At 36.4% G+C, this 22712-nt stretch overlaps 1 protein-coding gene across 1 annotated transcript in view; it reads left to right on the top strand.

Moving 5' to 3' along the window:
* The first annotated feature begins 1305 nt into the window (after window positions 1-1305).
* SNX2 (sorting nexin 2) overlaps window positions 1306-22712 on the top strand; it is a 29840-nt gene continuing 8433 nt past the window's right edge. Inside the window, exons 1-8 of the mRNA XM_070742862.1 lie at window positions 1306-1584; window positions 6006-6123; window positions 10371-10534; window positions 13131-13197; window positions 13368-13411; window positions 13504-13645; window positions 18880-18958; window positions 22023-22098. Of these exons, the coding sequence (XP_070598963.1) occupies window positions 1477-1584; window positions 6006-6123; window positions 10371-10534; window positions 13131-13197; window positions 13368-13411; window positions 13504-13645; window positions 18880-18958; window positions 22023-22098 (798 nt within the window). The 5' untranslated portion in view covers window positions 1306-1476. The remainder of the gene's footprint in view (window positions 1585-6005; window positions 6124-10370; window positions 10535-13130; window positions 13198-13367; window positions 13412-13503; window positions 13646-18879; window positions 18959-22022; window positions 22099-22712) is intronic.

Genomic DNA, 22712 nt, shown 5'->3' with positions numbered 1-22712 from the left:
GCCTTTTCAAAAGAAAGCAGCATATATTGCCCAGGGCTACTTTTTGGGAATAAGAAACAACAGGAGATTTAGTCTGTAGAGATTCTTGGTCACCCAGGTCATGGTTGTCCCAAAGGTGCTTTTTCAGGATGCAACTGGACTTTCTTCTTGTTTTTCTTTGAACATGTTTCACTTCTCATCCAAACAGCTTCTTCAGCTGTGACTGGATGGCGGAAATGTAAGGATCCATTCAATTCAGACCAGAGCTGAAGAAGCTTCTTGGATGAGAAGTGAAACATCTTCAACAAAAACAAAAAAGCCAAACAAAATTAGATACAGATTACTTTGAAACCCGTAATAAATTATATAATTGGATAAAGAGAAAAAACAAGATTAAAGGCTAGAAAGCATGATGGAGAAGTTGTAAATCAATTGAAACTTAGATTGGAAAGCAAATAAAGGGAGGGAAAAGGAAATGACCAATGTGTATACTGAATGGACAGTCAGATCCCTTTTCTTTTTGTTATCCATCTGTATTGTGTTACATTGTTATTTTTTAAATGTTTTATAAATAAAAAACTTTTTAATTAAACAAAAAAGGAAGTCGAATTTATTTATTTAATATTTGTTTGTTTTATCAAGTATGTATTGGTGGTATACAAAGATATAACAATGTTTATATACATTATACTAGTAAAAAACATTAGGACAGGGGGTGGAAGGCACTCTGGTGCACTTATGCACGCCCCTTACTGACCTCTTAGAAATCGGGAGGTCAACAGTGGATAGTCTAAGTGTAAAATTTGAGGGGTTGGATGATGACATACTAGAGTCAGGTAGTGAGTTCAATGCATCAACTACCGGGTTACTAAAGCCATATTTCCTGCCGTTGAGTTTAGAGCGGTTTACTTTAAGTTTATATCTGTTGTATGCTCGTGTGTTAGTGTGGCTGAAGCTCAAGTAGTCGTCAGAAAGGACGTTGTAGCGGATGATTTTATGGGTTATGCTTAGGTCGTGTTTAAGGCGACGTAGCTCTAAGCATTCTAAACCCAGTATTGTTAGTCTAGTTGCGTAGGGTATTCTATTGCGAGTGGAGGGCTCTTGCCTCCTGAAAAAGCACATTTGGGACAACAGGAGATTTTACACGCCAGAAACCAAGTTCCCCGCACCCAGAAGAGCAACGGCGACTTTTTCTTCTCCAGCCTCCGCGTTGCTAACTCTCCGACTTCCACAACAAGCACCTTCTCTCCGCCCACAGCTCCACGCCTCCCTCTACGGCTCCTCCTTCACCGTTCCCTCTAGCTCCGCCCCCCTCCCGGCCCTCGTGTAGTGAAGGCGGATCTCGCGCATCGGGTCAGAGCGGCTGTCACGTGAGAGAGAGGGGAGGGAAAGTGAAGGGGGCGTGGTTTATCGTCGTCATCTGACTGGCTGCAGCTGCCGGAAATCTCGCGCCTCTGAGAAGAGCGGGGTGGGCGGGGGGAGCTTGAGCGGGGAAAGATGGCGACAGAAAGGGAGCCCCCTCCGTTTGGGGACGGCAAGCCGACAGAGTTCGAGGAGATGGAGGACGGCGAAGACCTCTTCATCAGCACCGTTTCTACCATGGAGGTAAAAGAGGAAGGAGTCGCGGTTTCTCCACTTTTCTCTCCTCTTGGGACTCCTTATTTCTTCTCCCAGGGCAGTTGCTGGTGGGTTTATCATGTCCCTCCCTTCGTCTGAATATGATTTAATGGGGGGGAAGGATTAAGGGAATGGGGAGGGGGTCCTCAAACCTTGGTTTACTCCTGCGAGTGGCACCTGCCTCTCCTCTTTCCCTTGCTATTCTCTGGGCTGGGGCTGGCAAACCCGAATTGCAGCAGCCAGCTCTGGGTTATTCTCAGGGGTGACACTTTTCTAAAAACAAAAACACCAAGCAATTTAATTTTCCAGACTTTGGGCAAGGACATATAGAGCCACTGTGTGGATTTCCTCCTGTAGGTTCTAGTGGTCTACTTCTGGAGAAGGACGTCCAAAAGTGCCAACTCTTTGAGAGAAAGCAATGACATTTTAACACTTAGACTTACATACCGCTTCATAGTGCTTTTACATCCCTAAGCGGTTTACAGAATCAGCATATTATCCCCAACAATCTGGGTCCTCATTTTTACCCATGGTAAAAATAATTGGAAGTCTGAGTCAACCTTCAGTTAGTGGTGAGATTTGAACTGCTGCTAGCTGAAGTAGCACCTAGCAGCTAGCTGAAGTAGCCTGCACTCTAGAGTGCTGCACTCTAACCATTGAGAATGTTCCTTGCTGTGCTGCATAAAGAAAACAGCTGTTAAAAATGACTTTCTGTGGATGAAGCATGTACAGTTAGTCCTCGACTTAACAACAGTTCATTCAGTGACCATTTGAAGTTTACAACTGTGCTGTAAAAAGTGACTTGTGACCATTTTTTCCACACTTAAAAACCATTGCAGCATCTCCACAGTCACATGATTGACATTCAGATACCATTGACAACTAACTTGTATTTATAACACTTGCAATGTGCTGCTAGCTGAAGTAGCACCTAGCAGCTAGCTGAAGTAGCCTGCACTCTAGAGTGCTGCACTCTAACCATTGAGAATGTTCCTTGCTGTGCTGCATAAAGAAAACAGCTGTTAAAAATGACTTTCTGTGGATGAAGCATGTACAGTTAGTCCTCGACTTAACAACAGTTCATTCAGTGACCATTTGAAGTTTACAACTGTGCTGTAAAAAGTGACTTGTGACCATTTTTTCCACACTTAAAAACCATTGCAGCATCTCCACAGTCACATGATTGACATTCAGATACCATTGACAACTAACTTGTATTTATAACACTTGCAATGTCCTGGGATCATGGGATCACCTTTTGTGTAACCTTCTGATAAGCAAAAATCAATGGGGATAGCAGATTCACTTAATAAATGTGGCAAGTTATAAAATGGGACAAAACTCACCTAACAAATTTCTCACTTCACAATATTTGGGCTCAACTGTGGTGTTGCGTCAAGGACTATCTGTGTTTGAATATTCCTGAGCTATTGTTGCTGTTTCAAATATTTATTGGCTCTTACTGTCATAACTGTTAATGGGGAACTGCTAATTGGGGAATAAAGTGTTACTGGAAGATGTTCAAATACTTTTGAAGTTTTGCTGGGAGCTTCATCCAGTGAAATCAATGGGTTAACTTTTCAGTTGGCATGCAGATGATTGTGCTATAATCTTACTGATAAATTGAAGTAGTACACAGTGTATATTTTTCAACAGGGTGGATTTTTTTTTCTGATTGGGTACTCATGACCTGCACCATTGATGAAAATTTAATTAGCATAGGCACTGGTTTGTATAACTTGAATGCAACTATTAGATTTAATTAAAAAAGCTTGATAGTGGCTTGTCATTTTATATGTCTAACACAAAATAGTTACAAATCAAAATTGTAACAAATCTAATTTGTAACAAACACATTTAGTATTTGTTTGTCTTATATGACAGATAAAGCATTTAGTGAGCTTCTCTCACAAGACGGAAGTAGTGAAGCTTTGCTGCCTGTTGTTTCCTAAACTTACTTTTTATGCTAAGTCAGCATTTTTCCTCCTTGTGAAAGAAATGGACAAAATATGTGAAGGAAATATGCTTACATAAAAATTGAAGACAGTACTCTTGCCTTTCTAAACTGCTCAATTTAAATACATAATACTATAAACAAGACAATTAGAAATAATGTGTTGGTTTTAATTACCGGTAGATTAATTATATAGATATTCATATTTCCCATACATTGGAGTTTGATCCCTAGGATTCATGTATTGTGGATGAAACTAGCATCCAGAGTAGCTTTTACAGGAACAAAGACTGAAACAACAGAAATTGTAGGTGCAGGTATAAAATCAATGTATGTTGAGTTGACTCATTAATGTGAAATTAATAGTGATAATTGAAAGATTTGATATTTGCAGAAAAGTTTTATCTCTAGAACTATGGGACACTGTTGTTTATCAGAGTATCTTGTACAATATTCTGATACAACTAAGTCCTATTTTATTTCATTGAGTTATTGAAAGTTTAGTGTTCAAATAGGTACAGAATTATAGCAGCTTTTGTTACTTTTTTTAGTAACCATTTCCCCTGGATTTGGCTTCATTTAACAATTAAGGCAGCATACCTGTATCTGCAGTATTAACAGTCATAAGGGTTATGAAAGTATTAATATCTTAAAGAGCTACATTAGAGTTGCTTTGAAAGTATCTTATCAGTTTCTCTTGCCTCAGCATTGTTTCCTCTGTCAGATAAATGCATAAATGCTTAGATGCATAATCCACAATCTAAATACAAAGACTTGCATATAATTTAAATCAACACTAATCTCTCCAGGGAATCTACCTATTATATGTTATCACCCAGGGAAATTAGTACAGGTGTGGAAAATATTTTGACTTGAGAATTTCTTGTTTTGAGCTATAGGTGATCAATACATCCTGCACACCTCCAGAAGGATAGGTAGCTTTGTCTTGCATACCTCCAGAAGCATAGGTAGCATTGGCACAGCAGTGGGTTATGAGCTGGAACGCTAAATTGTGCTTGCCGCCATGACTCGTAAGTTCTTGAGGGACCAGCAAGATTTTGCTGCTGCATCTGTGAAAGTAGCAAAATTGTGCCCGTGTTTCAGCGAGGTTTTACCTGCGGTTCTGTGTGTGATTTTTCTACCGCCACAGCAGCAAAATCTCGCTGGTCCCGCAAGAACTTACGAGTTGTGGCGGTGAGTGCAATTTAGCATTCCGGCTCGTACCCGACTGCTGCTTTGGCATGTCTTTTATCTGAATAGTTTATGTTTGGTACCCAAAGTTTGGTTTATATTTCTTTTTCTGATTATATGTGCCATTATTGTATATTCAAAACCTGAGTACTGAGTGCTGTACCGGTAGAATATGGCTTCACATACTAAAATGAATGGGCAGTAATGGAATTCACAACCACAAAATGTTAATGGCTTCTAATTTGGTAACTCTAGTTTGCAGTTGAAAAGTTTTTAACCTTAAACAAGTAAATAATTATGACTTGCTGACAAACATATTGAAGATAAGTTTTTACTCTCCTACCCATTTAATTTCCAACTTCACTTAGACACTCCTTGTTGGAGTGAGTGAACAAAAGAGTGACGCTTCCAGAGTCTGGGATATTTTACTCCTTTTGTATTGTATATGTAATAATTAAAAATAGAACCATTTGTTCAGAAGTATTGCTACGTTGCTTCAGCTTCTAGTCACTTATCCTCCTAGAAATTTGTTGAATAAATAAGCCTGATCTGTTTTTATATCCATGAATATTGTCCAATTAGTATTTAAAAAGTTGACCAAAATAGCTAGACTGCTCTAAAGTTGTCCTAGGCTAGCTCCATAGGAAATTACATCAGTAGCCTATTATATTTCATTTGTTGGCAGCCCATTTCTTAATTTATTTGCTTCATTTAGCAATGTATATTTTGATGTTTTAAATTTTGTTTGTGGTAATCAGTATTAGCCTTATTGCACTTATTGCATTAGAAACTATTGTCTTTTTTAAAGTTTTGAGACTTTAAGCTAATACAACTTACAAATATTTAAAAAAAACATTTACTGGTAAATCTATATAAATGAATTCAGAAGTTCAATGATGTTAAGTGATATTTAATACAATTATGATTTCATAATTTTATAATTTTAAAAGCTTTTAAAGTTTGGATATACTTACATCAACCTGCTTACCACATTTGTATTGGATTAACAAATACGAATTAAATTTTAGACTGTCATTTGAGTGCATACAAATGAACAGTACAGTGAATATCACAGAGTGAAAACATTAGCTAAGGTATCCTGCTAAACAATTATTAATGGATTCTTAGTGTGTTATTCTACAGCTTTGAGGAAATGGAAAGTGCTGACATGAGTAAATATATTCTCTGCTTGTGAAAGTTAACCCCCCCCCAAAATCATAGTGTAAATACTGACTGTTTCTCAATTCTTCATTCCCTTCTCTAGTCAAGCCCTTCATCTCCAGAACCAGCCAGTCTTCCAGCAGAAGACATCAGTACAAATTCAAATGGTCCTAAGCCTGCAGAAATCTTATTAGATGATGACAGGGAAGATCTTTTTGCTGGTAATTTCTTTCCCATTTTTAGATAAGTTATTTACTGGAAAAACTTCATATATGTTTTTTTAATGTATAATTTTAGTGGCTTGTTTTGCATCCTTTATCATTATTTAGTTAGTATTAAGTACATCAGAACAACTTTTAACATTTAAACAAAACGTGTCTGAATAACTATAACATTGCAACTATAGCATTGCAGTGGGTAACAAGCAAATACCTCATATGTAAAAGTATGACATATTAAAAGATCAGGCCTTTGTCAGTCTTAATACATACTGTTCTCTTTGTATTTACGGAGTAGAGATCGAAAGATTAAAAGTCCATTCTTCTCTTTCTCTTTTTGCATATTAACAGCTTCCTATTATGTTTCATCTTGGGAAATCATGCTTTGACCTAAGTTTAACAAGGCAAGCCATAATTCTTATATTCGGACTCTATTGGCTTAAACTATAACACAGAACATGTTTTATTGAAACTGTTTTGGTAACTGAAGCATGAAGGAGATAGTTGAATTAAATTTGCTTCATTTGTGCATATGTACTGACAGGCATGGTTTTGTAAATGACGTTCAAGAAAGGGTGATTCAGTTGCATGTCATTAATTCAGTTGTCCTACTTCAGTTCTCCTTAGAACGGAAGTTACAACTTTTGGACTTCCCTTTTTTCTTTATCATGTACTGGATTGCTTTGGAAGAAAATGCAACCAATGACAGCACATTTCTGAGAATCCTTTGCTATACAATTATGCAGCAATTGCTTTCCAAGATCAAACAACTGATATATTCCATCTTTATGACATTTTGTTCTTTAAGGAAGAATATAATCAAGGTTATACACAGTATAAGAAGCTTATCCATGTGGCTGCTTATACAATTAAATGAGTATTTCTGCTCAGTTGCTTTTAATATTTTTATTTGCTATTTCTATTCAGTTACTTTTATGGGAGGTTTTGCGGCTCCAGAGCTGCATGAAGTTCTTTTGGCTCCCTGTCCCATTACTTGCTGGCCTTGCCCTCCCCTCCCTCCTGGTCTGAGAAGGTATAGGTGACGGTTGAATGGAGCAGCAGCCAGGGCTGGTTCTCTGGCACTAATTGAGACACATAGCCATCCCTGGCTGAGACTTCTCTTTGGGCAACCTTGCTCCCCGTCTTGCAACTCTCTGGCTGCCTGTGGCAGGGCCAAGAGTGTATGTGTGCGTGGGGAGACCCTCGAGCAAGCGCCAAAATGCAGCAACGTTGTGCTCAGAGGCTGGGCAGCTGCTCTCTGAAGGAGGGCTGTTGGACACACCTTCTCTCCTGACCTAAGGCCTGGCCATTGCCTTTCCATGTCCTGCCCCATCTCGTCCACTCCCCCACAGCTCTTCAGCGGAGGGGGTAGTCATAAGCTCCAGCCTGAAGCCACAAGAAGCGAAGGCTGCCTTTGGTCAGGCAATCCTCTTTTCCCCCTCTTTTTCCTCTCATCCGGGGGGAGGGGGGCAAACACACATCAAGGCGATGGACAGATACTTAGGATAGGAGAAACGCGGCCTGTAGTGCCATCACATCACACAAAATCTGGGTAGGTGTACCTGGGTGGATCATGTGATTTGGGAGTGACGTCAAGTTGACCGTGCCCACCCATGTTTTGTGGCTCTGGGTGTTTTGTTTTCTCTGGGAAACAGGTCCAAATGGCTCTTAGAGTTTATAAGGTTGCCGATCCCTGGTCTAGGATAGGTTACATTCACAGGTGGGCTGCTAAGGTGGAATGGTGATGTGTGCTCGCCCCCATGGCTCTGAGTGCTGCGGGTCCGTGCTCCCCTGCGTGTCCATGCGCGGTTTTGCTATCTGCCCAGGTGCAGTAACAGAATTGTGCTGGATTCCGCTAGCACTCAGAGCCACGGGGGCGAGCACACGTCACTGTTCTACCTTAGCAGCCCACTTCTGGTTACATTGATTATTTTGCTTGGATTGTGACTTCTAGCAGAGTAAATAACTGCAAGTATTTCAAGAACTAATATAGAATTTCTTGAGAGTTGAGAACAGCTACTTAAAAATACTGTATAAACATTGATTGTTTAAAATGTTTGTCCTAGCTACACCCCATTAGTGCTTTTTCATAAAGTATCAGTTTTTCATTGAAAAATAAAAATCTGTGACTAAGTAAAAATCAAATTCTATATAGTCTTGATTGATTTTGAAAAGCTAATGTTGTTGTTTGTATTTGTGGGATGGACAAGAAATGCTAGAACTATGGACTAGATTGGTTTTTTAAAAAAAGCTAGGAAAAGGCAGTGGCAAAGCACTTCTGATTCTTATCTACCAATGAGTAATAAAGTTACCAGAAGCTAATCTAAAGAAACTTTGGCAGAGATTATCATTGCAAGCCAAAAGAATGTTATATTTCCTGAATTCTAAATAATTAAAACCTGTCTTTAAGAAAGAGTAACTCATTGTTAGAATCTAAGATTGCTTCACCCTTACTGGTATAGCAACCCCAATGAGGACCTGCATCTCAGTTGTTAAAGTCAAGTGATTGCTAAGAAAAACTCTTTCTGTGCTTATAATGTTACTTCAGTTTTTTATTTGCTCGGCCTAGTGAAAGTTCTAAATGCAAGCATTGGTCATTAAAGTTACTTCTTTAATCACCATTATAACTGAACAATTTTATTTATTTATTTATTTGATTTCTATGCCACCCTTCTCAAGGCGACTCAGAGAAGTTACGAAAGTAGTCGCTAGACAAGGACTGCTTGTACTTCTAATTATTATGATGTTACATTCCTGGATTAGTGGCTTAATACTAATTTATTTAGACAGTTTTGTGATGAATTGTATCAATCATAGTGATATAAAAATATATTGCATCATCAGCTTTTCTCTTGCACACCATCCAAGCAGCTCACTATTCATAAGATACTTGGAATGCCCTGAATCCAAGGACATGTAGAATATATCCACTCTCACTAAAATACTATGTTATGTTCAATTGTAAGTTAAAATATTTAGTCAGTTGACAACTATAATTATTTGGTTATATACATTTTAAGTGAAGAAATGTACTTTGAAATATATTGTTTTACTTCATTTCTCTATCTGATCTCTTCATAATTTAGAGTAGTGGGTCTCAACCTGGGGGGTCGGGACCCCTTTGCGGGTCGAACAACTATTTCACAGGGATCACCTAAGACAATGGAAAAAGACAAATTTCCCATGGTGTTGGGAACTAAAGCTTCTATTCTGGCACATTGGAACATATTTTTACAATCTGACCAATCAGGCATTTACAGTGGGGTGTCCCTCTGACCTTCCTGCCAATCAGCTTAAAGCTCTGTTGGGAGAATTGGTGCTAGACCTGTGATTGGGGGGGTCACCATAACACGAGGAACTGTATTATCCATGAAGGATTTTCAACTCTTTGGGAATCCCATTTAGGGTCAATGGTATTATGATTAGGTCTGTTTCATTGGTATTTCATGTACATACCTAATGGTTTACCCTTTTTACTGATTACCACTGATTTAGAGGCATATATTAAAACAGATAAATACCGTACATTCATAATTTATTCAATTTTTTATGCCACCCTTCTTAGACTCAGGGCGGCTTACAACATGTTAGCAATAGCACTTTTTAATAGAGCCAGCACAATCCAGGTCCTCATTTTACCTACCTCGGAAGGATGGAAGGCTAGTAAACCTTGAGCCAGTGAAGAGATTTGAACCACTGACCTGCAGATCTAGCAGTCAGCTTTAGTGGCCTGCAGTACTGCACTCTACCCACTGCGCCACCTCAGGTCATAATGGCTGAAATTATGGTTTAACCTTTGCTAAGAGGGCAGCAAGAAAGAACAAGTTATTAAACTGCCTGTGTGCCATCTGCTTGGACCTTGAAGCCTAGCAAGTTTACAGGCAGTACTTGGGCTAAGAACAAGGGTCATATTTGTATTTAAATGATGGATGATACTAAAATGTGTTTTCAGTATTGTTTCCATTCCTTTTAATATGATACTAATTACTTTTGCAATTGATCTTAATTTGCATTAATAGATATATTTCTGTTACCTGTAACTATGCAGTACAGAATATAATACAAATATAAATCATGCAATACATAATTTAAATTAGCTTGCTTTGAATGCTAAACTTTTCACAATTATACTGAGGATCAGTGATCTGTGCAGGAATAAATGAAACATACTTTCAGAAGATAAATCTCATTGTATACACGTGTATGAAAATATGCATGCTAAAGCATGAATGGTTTTCTTTTTTGCCCAGAAGCAACAGAAGAAGTTTCTTTGGATAGTCCAGAAAGAGAACCAATACTTTCTTCAGACTCTACTCCAGCTATAACTCCTGTTACTCCAACAACACTAATAGCACCAAGAATGGAAACAAAAACAGTAGTGGCTCCTGTGGATTTTGATAGATGCAGAGAAGAGGTATTAATGAAGTTAATAAGGCAATTTTCAAGATGGGTACACAGTTTATAATCAAAGTAAATGGGAATATATTAGCAGTGTCCATAATAAAATTATTTAGCAATGAAATAGTTAACTTGCTTTAGAAATTGGTATTTATTCTTATGTTAAATGTATGCATTTATGGTTTTATAATTCCTACAATTATGGTCACTTCTGCAGGGAATGCTGTCTTATTTTATATTAATTGTATAAAAGTAGTTGGAGCCCTTTTGAATGAATATTGGAATACATATTTTAACACAGTGGCTATTGCCAATTAAGAAAACTTGGAAAGCTTTGAATGATTTTGCAATTATATACTTAATATCCTGACTTTATTTTTTCAGTGATAGTTACTCAACATTACAGTCATAGTTACCATTAATCGTATTCACAATATTCCTCAGAATGAGGGAGGATCTTAATGTTTTCAATTTTTATGTTGTAAGCTACCCAGAGTCATTGACTACAAGATGGGCAGCAAATAAATTTAATAAATAAATACTATGTCTCAGCCTGTTGGATACCTCTGATTTCTAAGTTGGCAGAGACATAGCATTTATTAATTTATCAAATTTATTTACTGCCTATCTTGTAGCCAATGATCCTGGGTGGCTTACAACATAAAAACATTGAAAAACATGAAAGTCATCCAATCTAAAAGCTCAGCAAATAAAAACTCAGCAAGTAAAAACATTAACAGATAAAATCAAGTAGCCAAGAGGTAGCATTGAGTTTTAACTAGTCCATCACCTCCAATATTAAGTTCCTTGATTGGGTTCCCAAACCATCTGAAAGAGCCAGATCTTGAGGCTCTTTTGAAACATCTGGAGAGTGGGAACTAATCTCGCCTGAGGGGATAAAATGTTCCAGAGGACAGCTGAAATTCCTTGACTGATGGGATCTGCAGTATTCTTTCTCTGTTGGCACGGGTGGAGCAGACCAGTCCCATTGGGGTGAGAAGATTCCTCAAATAGCCTAGACCCATGCAAATGTTGTATATTCTCTCTAGCCTTATATTTATCATTAAGTAAGCGTGCTGAAGTCAGAATATATTTAAACCACTAAAATTTTCTATTAAGAACTCATTGGATTGGAACATCTAGCTTAATTTGATCATAAATTTCCTAGATCAAACACAATCAGGATTTGGGGTTCTTTGCAGCATGCAACATCTTTGGTCCATATCTTGTCCATCTTCATTTATATCAAGAGATTATTTTAGGAGAAATTCTGTGAGGTCCTTAGTGCTCTCTTGAGTTTGGTTGTATTCTTATAGATGTTCATCAGTGCTAGAAGGGAGTGGAGTTTTCTCTCTCTCTATGCTGTCCTGTCAGTGTTGCTGGAGTATTCTTGATTAGGTACTATTTATTGTTTGTTTGAGTTGTTTAATAGGGTAAACATATACATAGTTGTATTCAATTCAATGACTTGACTTTTGCAAACATGATGTTATGAATCTCCAGTTGCCTTTAAACTTCTACATGTGTTTTAAAATGCTATGCCTTGAAAACTGATTTTTCTTCAGAGGCAACTTGATTTTTCTGAGTAGAATGGAATTTTAATAATCTATTAAAATATGAGCAAGGTGGGGGCATTAAACTAGCTAAAGTTTACAGTAATGGCAGTTGAGGAAAAAGAAAAGCCTTAATAAAAGTGGAAAAATGGTATTTGTCTCTCGATGTTAAACATTTGACAGGCTTTTAAAAAATCTTGAATGCTGCATTCTCATTCCCATTTGCATTCTAAAGGAGAAAATATAAATGGTAAAAAGTAATGGTCCTAATAAAAAGAATTGTTCAAAAACAAAGGCTGTAAACTGAGTTATAGATCTAAGGAGAAAGAAGTATAGTGTCCGTGGCCTGGTTGCTTTTACATTTTTAATGTTTATCCCCTATACCACAAGATCTTATCAAAGAGCTCTGCAATTCTGTCTCTCAGCCTTTTTGAGGGTTTGTTCTATTTTAATTAATTTGCCTAGATTTTTTTTTAAAAAAGGGATGAATCGTGTCTGTACGTGACCACAGAGCTTTGTGGGGAAATCAATTTGATTTTATTCTGACTTGCATTTGTTCCTACCATGTATCTGCTTTAGTATTCCTAAATCTGCTTTATCAGATTGGGTTGCGGAAGTAATTCTAATCCTTAGTGGTGATGAGAAAAATATTTATAGGAATTTTTTTGCAATTCTTGTCATAAATAATTTTTCTTTATTGGGATAATTTGATGGAATTATTTTAATCAAAATACAAGTACCGTAGCCTTTATTTTCAGTGCTAAAAAAAGTGTCTTAATGCTGATAAATGATAATCCTTTTCCTGAATCCCGAATCCTGAAAACATTTCAATCATAGTTATTCAACATTAATTGTATTCATAAGATTCTTCAGAATTAGTAAGGATTGTGCTTTATGTTGTCTAATCTTAATTGTCCAGATGATTGCCTATGGTTGGGCTTTGGATATTTCTTGAATTACAGAGATGTAAGTGTGTTGTTTAATCTTTAGAATTTGTGATTAGACGTTAAATTTAGATTTTTTTGAAAAATTACTTACTGTTTAATGCTGTTTTTTTAGATTGAAGAAGAAGCAAATGGAGATGCATTTGATATTGACATTAATGTGTCAGATCCAGAAAAAGTTGGTGAGTCTGAAAATTGCTGTATTAATTTAAAAAAATATTACTTAATTTTATAACTAAAGTTTGATATAACTATTTAAGTCACATGTATAAAAACTCTAATGTTAGTAAATTATATAAACAGATAGATCTGAATGTTAATAAATGTGTGTATTTATTCATGTACTATACAGGGGATGGCATGAATGCTTACATGGCATACAGAGTCACTACAAAGGTACCTATTATATGATAACTAATCAAATGTTTAGTGTTACACACTATATAAATGTGGTATATATTACAAATGCCTGTTTATGTTTTTTTTAGACTTCCCTAAATATTTTTCACAAAAATGAATTCTCTGTTAAAAGAAGATTCAGTGATTTTCTTGGTTTGTATGGCAAGTTAGCATCAAAATATCTTCATGTTGGTTACATTGTGCCACCAGCTCCAGAAAAGAGTATTGTAGGTAAGTGTGACTAATGAATAATTGCATTTATCTTCCATAGTGAAACTATTAGTCTGACAGTAAAAATTATGTTGCATCCCATAAATCTATTTTAATATCTATTTGACAAATTGCTTTTACTTTAGAGGTCTATGAACTTGGGGGAGGGAAATAGTGTCCAGAGATTGTGCAGATCCAGATTGAATCTTAGCAGGATACAATTCATGTTTGTCATCAGGAGGTTCAGATGCTCCAGTGGTGTATGTCAATGAGGGGGGAGGGATCAATACCCCTGAATAAGTAGGTCTATGCTTTGAGTATCATCCTAGACTCACAGTTCCTGCTTGATTAGAAGTTAGAAACCATAATCAAAAAGTTAGATTAGCGACCATATGCAAGCAGTTGAAGCTCTTCCAGATGGTATTTGAGACTCATTTGCATATTTTATGTCTGTATTTTGCTGGATCACATTGTTATGAATGTTTGCATTTCTTGCACTTACAATTTGTTGTTGTTTACTCTTTGTTTATTGTCTTCCATTCAGTTGTTTTTTTCTAGATAGATTTTATGTTAATTTTTTATTTATAAGCACTTTAGAGTTATTACAGAGGTGGCAGACTCACACCTGGTATTATTTATTTATATCCTCCTTTGTTATTTTTACAAATTCAAGGCGATAAAGATATCCAAAATACCTTCTTCTTATTTTCATCACACAACAACCCTGTGAAGTGGGTTGGTGGGAAAGAAAGTGATTGGCCCCAGGTCACTCAGCCGCTTTTCATAGATAATATGGGATTAGAATGCACAGATTCCTCAGCCATTTGACCAAACTGGCTCTCTATACATTTAGAGATAAAGTGGGTGCATATCTCAAGTTATTTTTTGTATATTCACAGCATTGTTAAATTTGTTCAACTGTTCTTAATTGAAGGAAGCTTACTCATTTTTGTATATGATAATGAGGCATGTAAAGTTGTAGAAACAGCACTTTCAACATTTGATAGGGTGTTCAAATTAATCAAGGGAATTAATATCTCTAAAAATGAACATGGGTTCTTTCCTAAGAGAAATGTTATTTTCCCAAGAACATTAATTCTTTTCCAGGCATGTCTAGTTCAAGGCCTGTGGGCTGACTCTGGCCTATGGGGTGTTTAAATCTGGTCTGCAGGGCCAGGCTGGAAATATCAAAGGATTGGCCCATGATACCTCCCTAACTTCCTGCAGCACTCTGCCAACCAAAAATGGGCCACACAGAGGTCCTGTGAGGCCTCTACATGGTGTGGTTTTGTCCTCCCTAGCTTCCTGCAACACTCTGTGTATGTGTAAGTGCTGCAGGAGGCCAGGGAGGCCAAAAACAAGGCACCCCCGTGCCCTATTTTGGCTGGCATAGCTCTGCAGAAGCAGAATCAGGTTGCTACCCGGTACACACTATACTGCGCATTGGTAGCAAAAATGGAGCTGCGTGCACATCTTTGTGTCACCAGTGTACATGTGCATGCGTCCCAGCAAGCAAAACCTTGCAAGGGGATGCACATGTAAGAGAGATTTTGGTATTTTTTTGCTTCCGCGCATGCGTGGAAGCAAAAAAATTGCTGAAATCTCACACGTGTGTACGTCCTCTCATGAGATTTTGCTCCCTGCGCATGTGCAGAAGCAAAAATTTTCTGGGACACGCACATGTACACACTGGTGATGCAGAACTGTGCGTGCATTGCACCGGTAGCGGCAGGAAGTAGGAAGGTGTCCGACCTGTCTCCCCCCTGCTCCCCCTCCCCTTCATCAGCTCACAGAGGACAACAATGCTGATACTGGTTTGAAAAAAACTTGAGAAGAATTCTGACTGATTGGTTTTATTGTTTGGTTATTTCATTGTTTCAGGCTGATAGTTGCATATTTCAAAAATAATTTGAAAGAAGTTTTTTTGACTTTGCAAAAATACAGCACTTTCTGTTATTCGCTAAGCTGTCTGATTTTTATTTTCAAGCTTCAATGTAAGTTGAGTCTGAAGAAAGAGCTGCTGCTATTTTAAGAGTCACATTGATTTTTGAGAAGTGCTATACTTCTACCAGGGTCAAGAGCACACTTTCCAATTTGTTTTTGCAATATGCACAGCCCTAGACTGTGGCTGACTGCTTTTCTCCTTTGGATTTCAGGACTGTTCTTGAAATACTTCTATTTCCCATTTCATACACAAAAGATGAACATGCTATATTATATGTAAATCTAAATGTTTGTGCTAATCCAGCAATAGCTGAATGAAGCTTTCATCTATGGAAAAGCCTATTCATGGTTAAAGTTTATATAATGTTTATACTAGATAAGCAGACATTAATCTAGACTTAAGACTGCTAGGGTCAGGTAGCATGTCTTGGATAACAGAAAAACTCATTGGTACTACTTATCCAGCTGATTTGCAAATATGATGGTTGACTTACTTTGCGTGGTCTCTTTGATCCTAGTGTTTATGTTTCTGAAATGATTTTCTTCGGGTTCTATGTATGAATGGAAGACGACAAAAATAACTTGTTTTGTTTCACCGTAGTCCCTCCTCCTTTCTGTAGGCTTCTTAAAAAATAACCAAAACCCTGTTCTTTTTAAATCAGTGAGCCCATTTGGAAATTTGGAAGAATACCACTGATATTCTCTTCAAATGTCTGCAGTGTGTAAATCAGGCAATGAAAATGCACCCATTTTCCAGAAGCCTAGTATTTGAATAAATTGTCAGTTATCTTTTAAATCTCCCAATCTTTATTTTATTTATTTTTATTTTTCAAATTGGTAGGCCATCCTTCTCCCAGTGGACTCAGGGTGGCGTACAACAATAAAATGATTACAAAATTAAGATACCCCAATTACATAGAATAAAAACTACTGGAAAACTATCGCTTAATGGCCCCAGGCCTTCCCAACATAGGTGTGTTTTCAAAGCCTTATGGAAGGCAAGGAGAGTGGGGGCGGTAGGAATCTCTGAGGGGAGTTGGTTCCAGAGGACCGGAGCCACAACAGAGAAGGCTCTGTGTGGCTCCTCCCACCTCAGCTTATCTTTTTTTTTCTTTTGGGAGGGCAAATGAAATAATTTCTAAATAAAGCCTAAGAATACCATTTATATTTTTGAGGAAGTTTTGTTTTGCAGTGTGTTAACTTTTTATTTTTTTTAATTAAAAGAATAAAATCAGATGAAGCATGGAACCTGCTAGATCTCAAGGAATATAGTTATTGAGCACATTAATTTCTGCACTGGACACTTAAGTCTTAAAAATTAAAGTCTTAAAAATAAGTCTTAAAAATTAAAGTGAAAATATTTGTATCACACTTCCATCTGAACAATGATGTTTGACAACTGGCCTGTCTTCACATTACCATAGTATAGTTCATATAAGTAAGTTCATATTTATAGAAGAGAAATGTATGATGTTCAAATTACCGTATATACTCGAGTATAAGCCAACCCGAGTATAAGCCGAGGCACCAGTTTTGCCACAAAAAAACTGGGAAAACTTATTGACCCGAGGTTAGAAAATGCAGTGGCTACTGGTAACTTATAAAAATGGAAACCAATAAAATTACATTAATTGAAATATCAGAAGATTACATGTTTTAGAATATTTATTTTAAAGAAAACCAGTAAACTAGCTCTGTAAATTTAAAACAGGATTCCTTCTCATCATCTCATCATTAATTGGATTTACATTATTGTTCTGTTTTTATATATGCTGTGAGCCACCCTGAGTCCTTGGAGAGGGGCAGCATACAGATCCATTTATTTAATTAAACAAATAAATAAATAAATAAATAAATAAATAAATAAATAAATCTGTATATCCAAACAGAGCTTCAGCATTAGCTGCTGTGAGGTTATCAGCATAGAAAACCAGGTAGGTAGGTAGGTAGGTAGATGATAGATAGATAGATAGATAGATAGATAGATAGATAGATAGATAGATAGATAGATGATAGATAGAGAGACAGACAGACAGACAGACTAGTGAGACAAGCAAAACTTGCAAAACACAGACAGCTCTTGTGGTTTTGTATCCTAAATATGCAGGTCCTATTAAGAATCAAACTTGCTCTCAAACCCACTTTATAAAAGGCAACTTTTAAAGATCCATAAACACACTTTAGGAATTCCTGTCTAGCTCTTGCCTTATTAGTTCCTATCCAAGCAAGGATAGCAACTACCACAAAATACCATTTTTTAAACAGTTTAAATCCTTTCAAAGGAGGGGAGGAGAATCTGACAGCAGGGAGCCTTTTTAATCCAACTAAGGGCAATGCAGAGAGAGCAAGGAATAGTTACTGTAAACCTGTTGACAAATACACACAGGGAGTAAAAAAAAAAAAGCCTCCGGGTTTCAGCAAGAGGTAGCTGGCTTTTTTCATGGTGGGGGGGAGAGGGGGCATACACACACACACACACACACGACCTCACCGGCTTTCCATTGCTTTTTTCCCCTCTCGGTTGGAGCACATGGCTGGCTCCTTTGCTTGAGCCAGGAAGAGGAAGAACCAGCCCCTCCCACAGCTCCTACGGCAAGTGAGAGGGGGGGAAAGCTGGTGCCTCCTCGCTGTGGCTCAAGCAATGGCGCCCTCTTGTGGTGACTTTGTCAATGACCCGAGTATAAGCCGAGGTTGTGTTTTTCAGCCCATTTTTTGGACTGAAAAACTCGGCTTATACTCGAGTATATACGGTATAGCAAATTTCAAATGTATTTTTGTAACCAGGTATTTTATGAATAATTTTTATTAAAATAAGATTTTGTAAAGATTTTAAAAACTAAAGAAACTTAGAAAAAAGTCAAAAAGAAAACATTTATAAAAGGATAAAAGAAAAAATGAATAACAAAAAAGAAAGAAAAAGATCATAAGAGCAATCAAATCATCTTTGAAGTAATCACAAATATAGCGATCATTATCTCCACCCTTCCGTATTACATATCATAGTTTTTTCCATAAGCAAACCTTTTAAATCAATAAATTCCCAAATTGATTAATTTTTGTCCATTTTCAGCAAAAACCTATAAAAAGTGGATATAATCAACAAGTCAGTTTAGCTGTTTCTGTCTTTTTCCCAAAGTATTCTTCTATTATTGGTTTTTCTATAGTTTTCCATCTTTGTACATATAATAACCTTGCAGCAGTTACCATGTATGTGATCTTATTGGATTAATATACCGTACATTTAGGTATGAACTTGATAAAGTTCAAAATTTCATCAGGTTAAAAATGAATTTATGTTGTTTTCTTCAAAGGCATGACGAAGGTAAAAGTAGGCAAGGAAGATTCCTCATCTACAGAATTTGTAGAAAAAAGAAGAGCAGCGTTAGAAAGGTAATTGATTATCTGTAGTATTATTAAACAAATGTGCAGTGAACTATACAATTTTATTTGCTTCTCAGAGTATTTAATTTTACAGGCTAAACTTTAAAATAAACTGTTCAGAATAAAATCTGAAGTTAATATTAAATTGTTTATATAATGATGGCATATTTCAGTATCAATATCATGTAGAAATATATGTGTTTATTTGTATGTGTCTATTGATATGTGAGACAGAAAATATTTTTTCTCTCAAAATGGTTATTTGGCATGCTAAAGATAGTTGCATCTGCTCAGAATCAAATATAATTCGAAATCCTGTGTTTAAACATTGTCTTTTAAATATTGCTTAGAGTTTAATGTAGTATTTGGAAGGACTTCAAAAGTTAGTTTAGATTTCAATTTCTAGATTTCATTCTTGAGTGCTTCTGCAGGTGACATCTGCAGATTTCATTCTTGAGTGCTTCTGCAGGTGACATCAATACTATGAAAGTATTTGTTATTTATTCATGAAAGACAGGGCTTTGTATGCGATCCTTCTTTATTACTATGTATGAAAAATCATAATGTGTCAAAATGTTTCTATGTAGCAGTTGCTTAAGGGAAGCTTTCTTTTCCCCCCAAGATTTGTCACCAACATATCAGAATTCTAGGACTGATCTTTTGTTTGAGAAATTATCTAGTATCATTGTAACTTCTCAAAGTAACATTTGACTTCTCCTGAATATCACATTCCAGACTAAATCATTTTAAAAACTTTTTCCCACCAATAGAATAGAATGAATATATGTAGCCCGGATTGAACTGTGGAGTTCTTGGTGCTCTTTGAGCTTGGTTGTTTGTTGGCAGATGCTTTGTTACCTTCCTAGGATAATTACCAAACTAAGGTTAACAAAATGTTGGGTAACAAAATGTCTGCAGGCAGACAGCCAAGATCAAATAGCATCAGATACTTCACAGTACAGTAATACCATTAAATGTTTTTAGAACATTACTAGAAAAATCCACTTTATCTCATGCCCATCTGGTACATGAGTGATTTTTCTCTCCTATATTAGAAACAAACTTTTATATGCCCTGATCTTGTTGTACAATAAAGCTATTCAAAATTGACATAGCTAAACAACTGGCAATTCCTCCTTTGACGTGGAGCAACTTTCCAACAGTTTAGCTTTGTAGATATGATGATAGTGGTGTTGGTGTTCATTTTTAGGGCAAGAGGATGGAGGTTCTCCATGATTATGATCCTAAAAATAATAAAAGCTAAAGAATAAACAGGAGATGTTTTTACTTCTTAAAATTGCATTACCGGTGAGGGGGGGGGCTGTTTTTGTGAGTGGATAAGACTGATTTTTGAATAATAAATGGATTGTTGATATCTTCATGAAAATATTCCTTAGTAACTTAGGAACTGTTATTCAAAGATGGATTCTATTTTGTATATTTGCTAGGCCAGCTTTAGTGGATGGGTGGGTCTGCCTACATATCTATATAATGTAGAGATGATTCTTGTTATATTCTACTAAATTGCTTGCTACTAAGCATACAATAAGATAGTGCTTTATCAGTTAAAATCTTTACTAAATTTGTGAGATCATACTGAATCTGCATACATTTTTATATAAATATATAAATTGATTATAAACATTTTCTTGATTATTGGATTGTTCTATAATGGAAGCCATTATTTTAATTAAGTGATAAAGCAATAATAAAACATAAAACTTGATGGTATCCAGGTGTCTTCGGAAGAGAACATGAAATGGATATTTGCCTAATCTACCATATCGGATAGAGTAGGTAAGCCCCAGGTTCCCCCCTCCCACTCCCACCCTTTCTATGTTACCTTTTAGTGGAACCTAGGAAGTATGCTTTTTCCATAGCAGCCCTGTGGAATGTGCTTTTCCTTAGAGAATTGTTAGGCATCCCCTACCTCCCAGAAGGCCATAAACAATTGACTCTTCTCCCAAGTGTAGGTATAGAGTGAGTTTGGAGACTTAAGATGGTAGTGTTAGTTTGCATTGTTGGAAAATGGTTGTAGTTCCTGGGATTTTTCTGTTTTATTTTTTGTTTTATTATATTTAATTCTATACTATTGCCATTTGTCATCCAGAGTTATGTTTCTTAAGACAGGTGGCCATATGAATCTTTTAAATAAATAAATGTTGGCAGTAAAATGCATTCTACTTGGAAATCTAAAAGAGCTGGTATGGTAGGCTTTGTTTCCTAAAGTGTATAGTAATTTGTCTTCGTGGCATTTTCTTATCTATGATTCTCACTAAACTCTTGGATCATGCAGATTCTTGTGAATTGGAGCTAATGTTTAGCAGAAAGGGAGAATAATAGTAAATAGTGAATATTATATAGTTGCTCCTGCCATAAAGAGTTATAATGTAGGAGTGATTACTGATATATAATAGAATAGAATAGAATAGAATTTTATTGGCCAAGTGTGATTGGACACACAAGGAATTTGTCTTGGTGCATATGCTCTCAACGTACATAAAATAAAATATACATTTGTCAAGAATCATGTGGTACAACACTTAATGATTGTCATAGGGGTCAAATAAGCAATAAAGAAGCAATATTAATAAAAATCTTAGGATATACGCAACAAGTTATAGTCATACAGTCAACATGGGAGGAAATGGGTGATAGGATAGTGTATGACATTATTGATCAGTTTATATCCATTGATTTTCCATTTCTAATGAAAATTATAATTATTACACTCTTTCCGGGAGGAACAGCTTCACACATTTGGATAGTTCTGCTCTTTGGTTATTTTTTTCATGTAAACTGGAAACTCTAGCTTTTATCAAATCAACAAGCTAGTTTACACCGTTTCCATTCCATAAACATTGACATTTAATTGGTTTTTTAGTAAAAATAAAAAAGCTTGAAAGCTGTTATTGAGACTAAACTGTCCTATATATTTTGGAATTACCTATTTTAATGCAAATTTTAAAATACACTGTCCTTTTTTGGCTGTTTTAGCATATGTTCATTCTATGTATGGCAATTTTTAATATTATCAAGAACACTAATTGTTCTCTAACTTTTAAAATTGTAGGTACCTACAGCGAACAGTAAAACATCCAACCTTATTACAAGATCCTGATTTAAGACAGTTCTTGGAATGTTCGGAGGTATTTATTCTATTTTTCCATTTATTTAGGTTTACATATTACATGCCAAACAATTATATGTTGACAGCTGGTTTTGTGCACAGCTACAGTGCTGTTAAGAAACTTCATTTATTTAAACCTGGGGCAAGTGAAATCCTCTTTTCTTGCTGGCATTTGATAAGTAATCTGATTAACTCTGCAAATAGTATTGTGTCTCTGTTTCAAAATGTGATAGTTGATATCGGATTACATCTTTGTATTACAAGAACAAAAGAGCTTGTCATCAGTTAATTCCCTGGTAGAGAACTTCAGTCACTAGTGCTGCCAATTTGACATTTCATTTAAAAATGGAAAATTATCTTCAGAAAAAATTCTAGCTGGATTACTATACAGCCAGTGAAGGGCTACCAAAATTTTTACTACCCATACTGTGGGCGTGGCTTATGCAGGATGCCCTGCATTTTCTTTCAACATCTTTCAGTGTAAATTGGGTGCTCTGGGACGGAGCTCCACTTTCGCTACCCAACTGCGTTCCCCCCCCCCAAAGTCTGGGCAGTAGCCCACCCCTGTATACAGCTGGTGTAACTTTCCTGGTGATAAATTTCCAAATTATTCAGTGTGTTTTAAGATGGTAC

The sequence above is a fragment of the Erythrolamprus reginae genome, chromosome 2 (genome assembly GCF_031021105.1).
Source record: "Erythrolamprus reginae isolate rEryReg1 chromosome 2, rEryReg1.hap1, whole genome shotgun sequence".
NCBI classification, from domain to species: domain Eukaryota; kingdom Metazoa; phylum Chordata; class Lepidosauria; order Squamata; family Dipsadidae; genus Erythrolamprus; species Erythrolamprus reginae.
The sequence above is the reverse complement of the archived record's forward strand: the minus strand, read 5'-3'. Positions and strand labels throughout refer to the sequence as shown.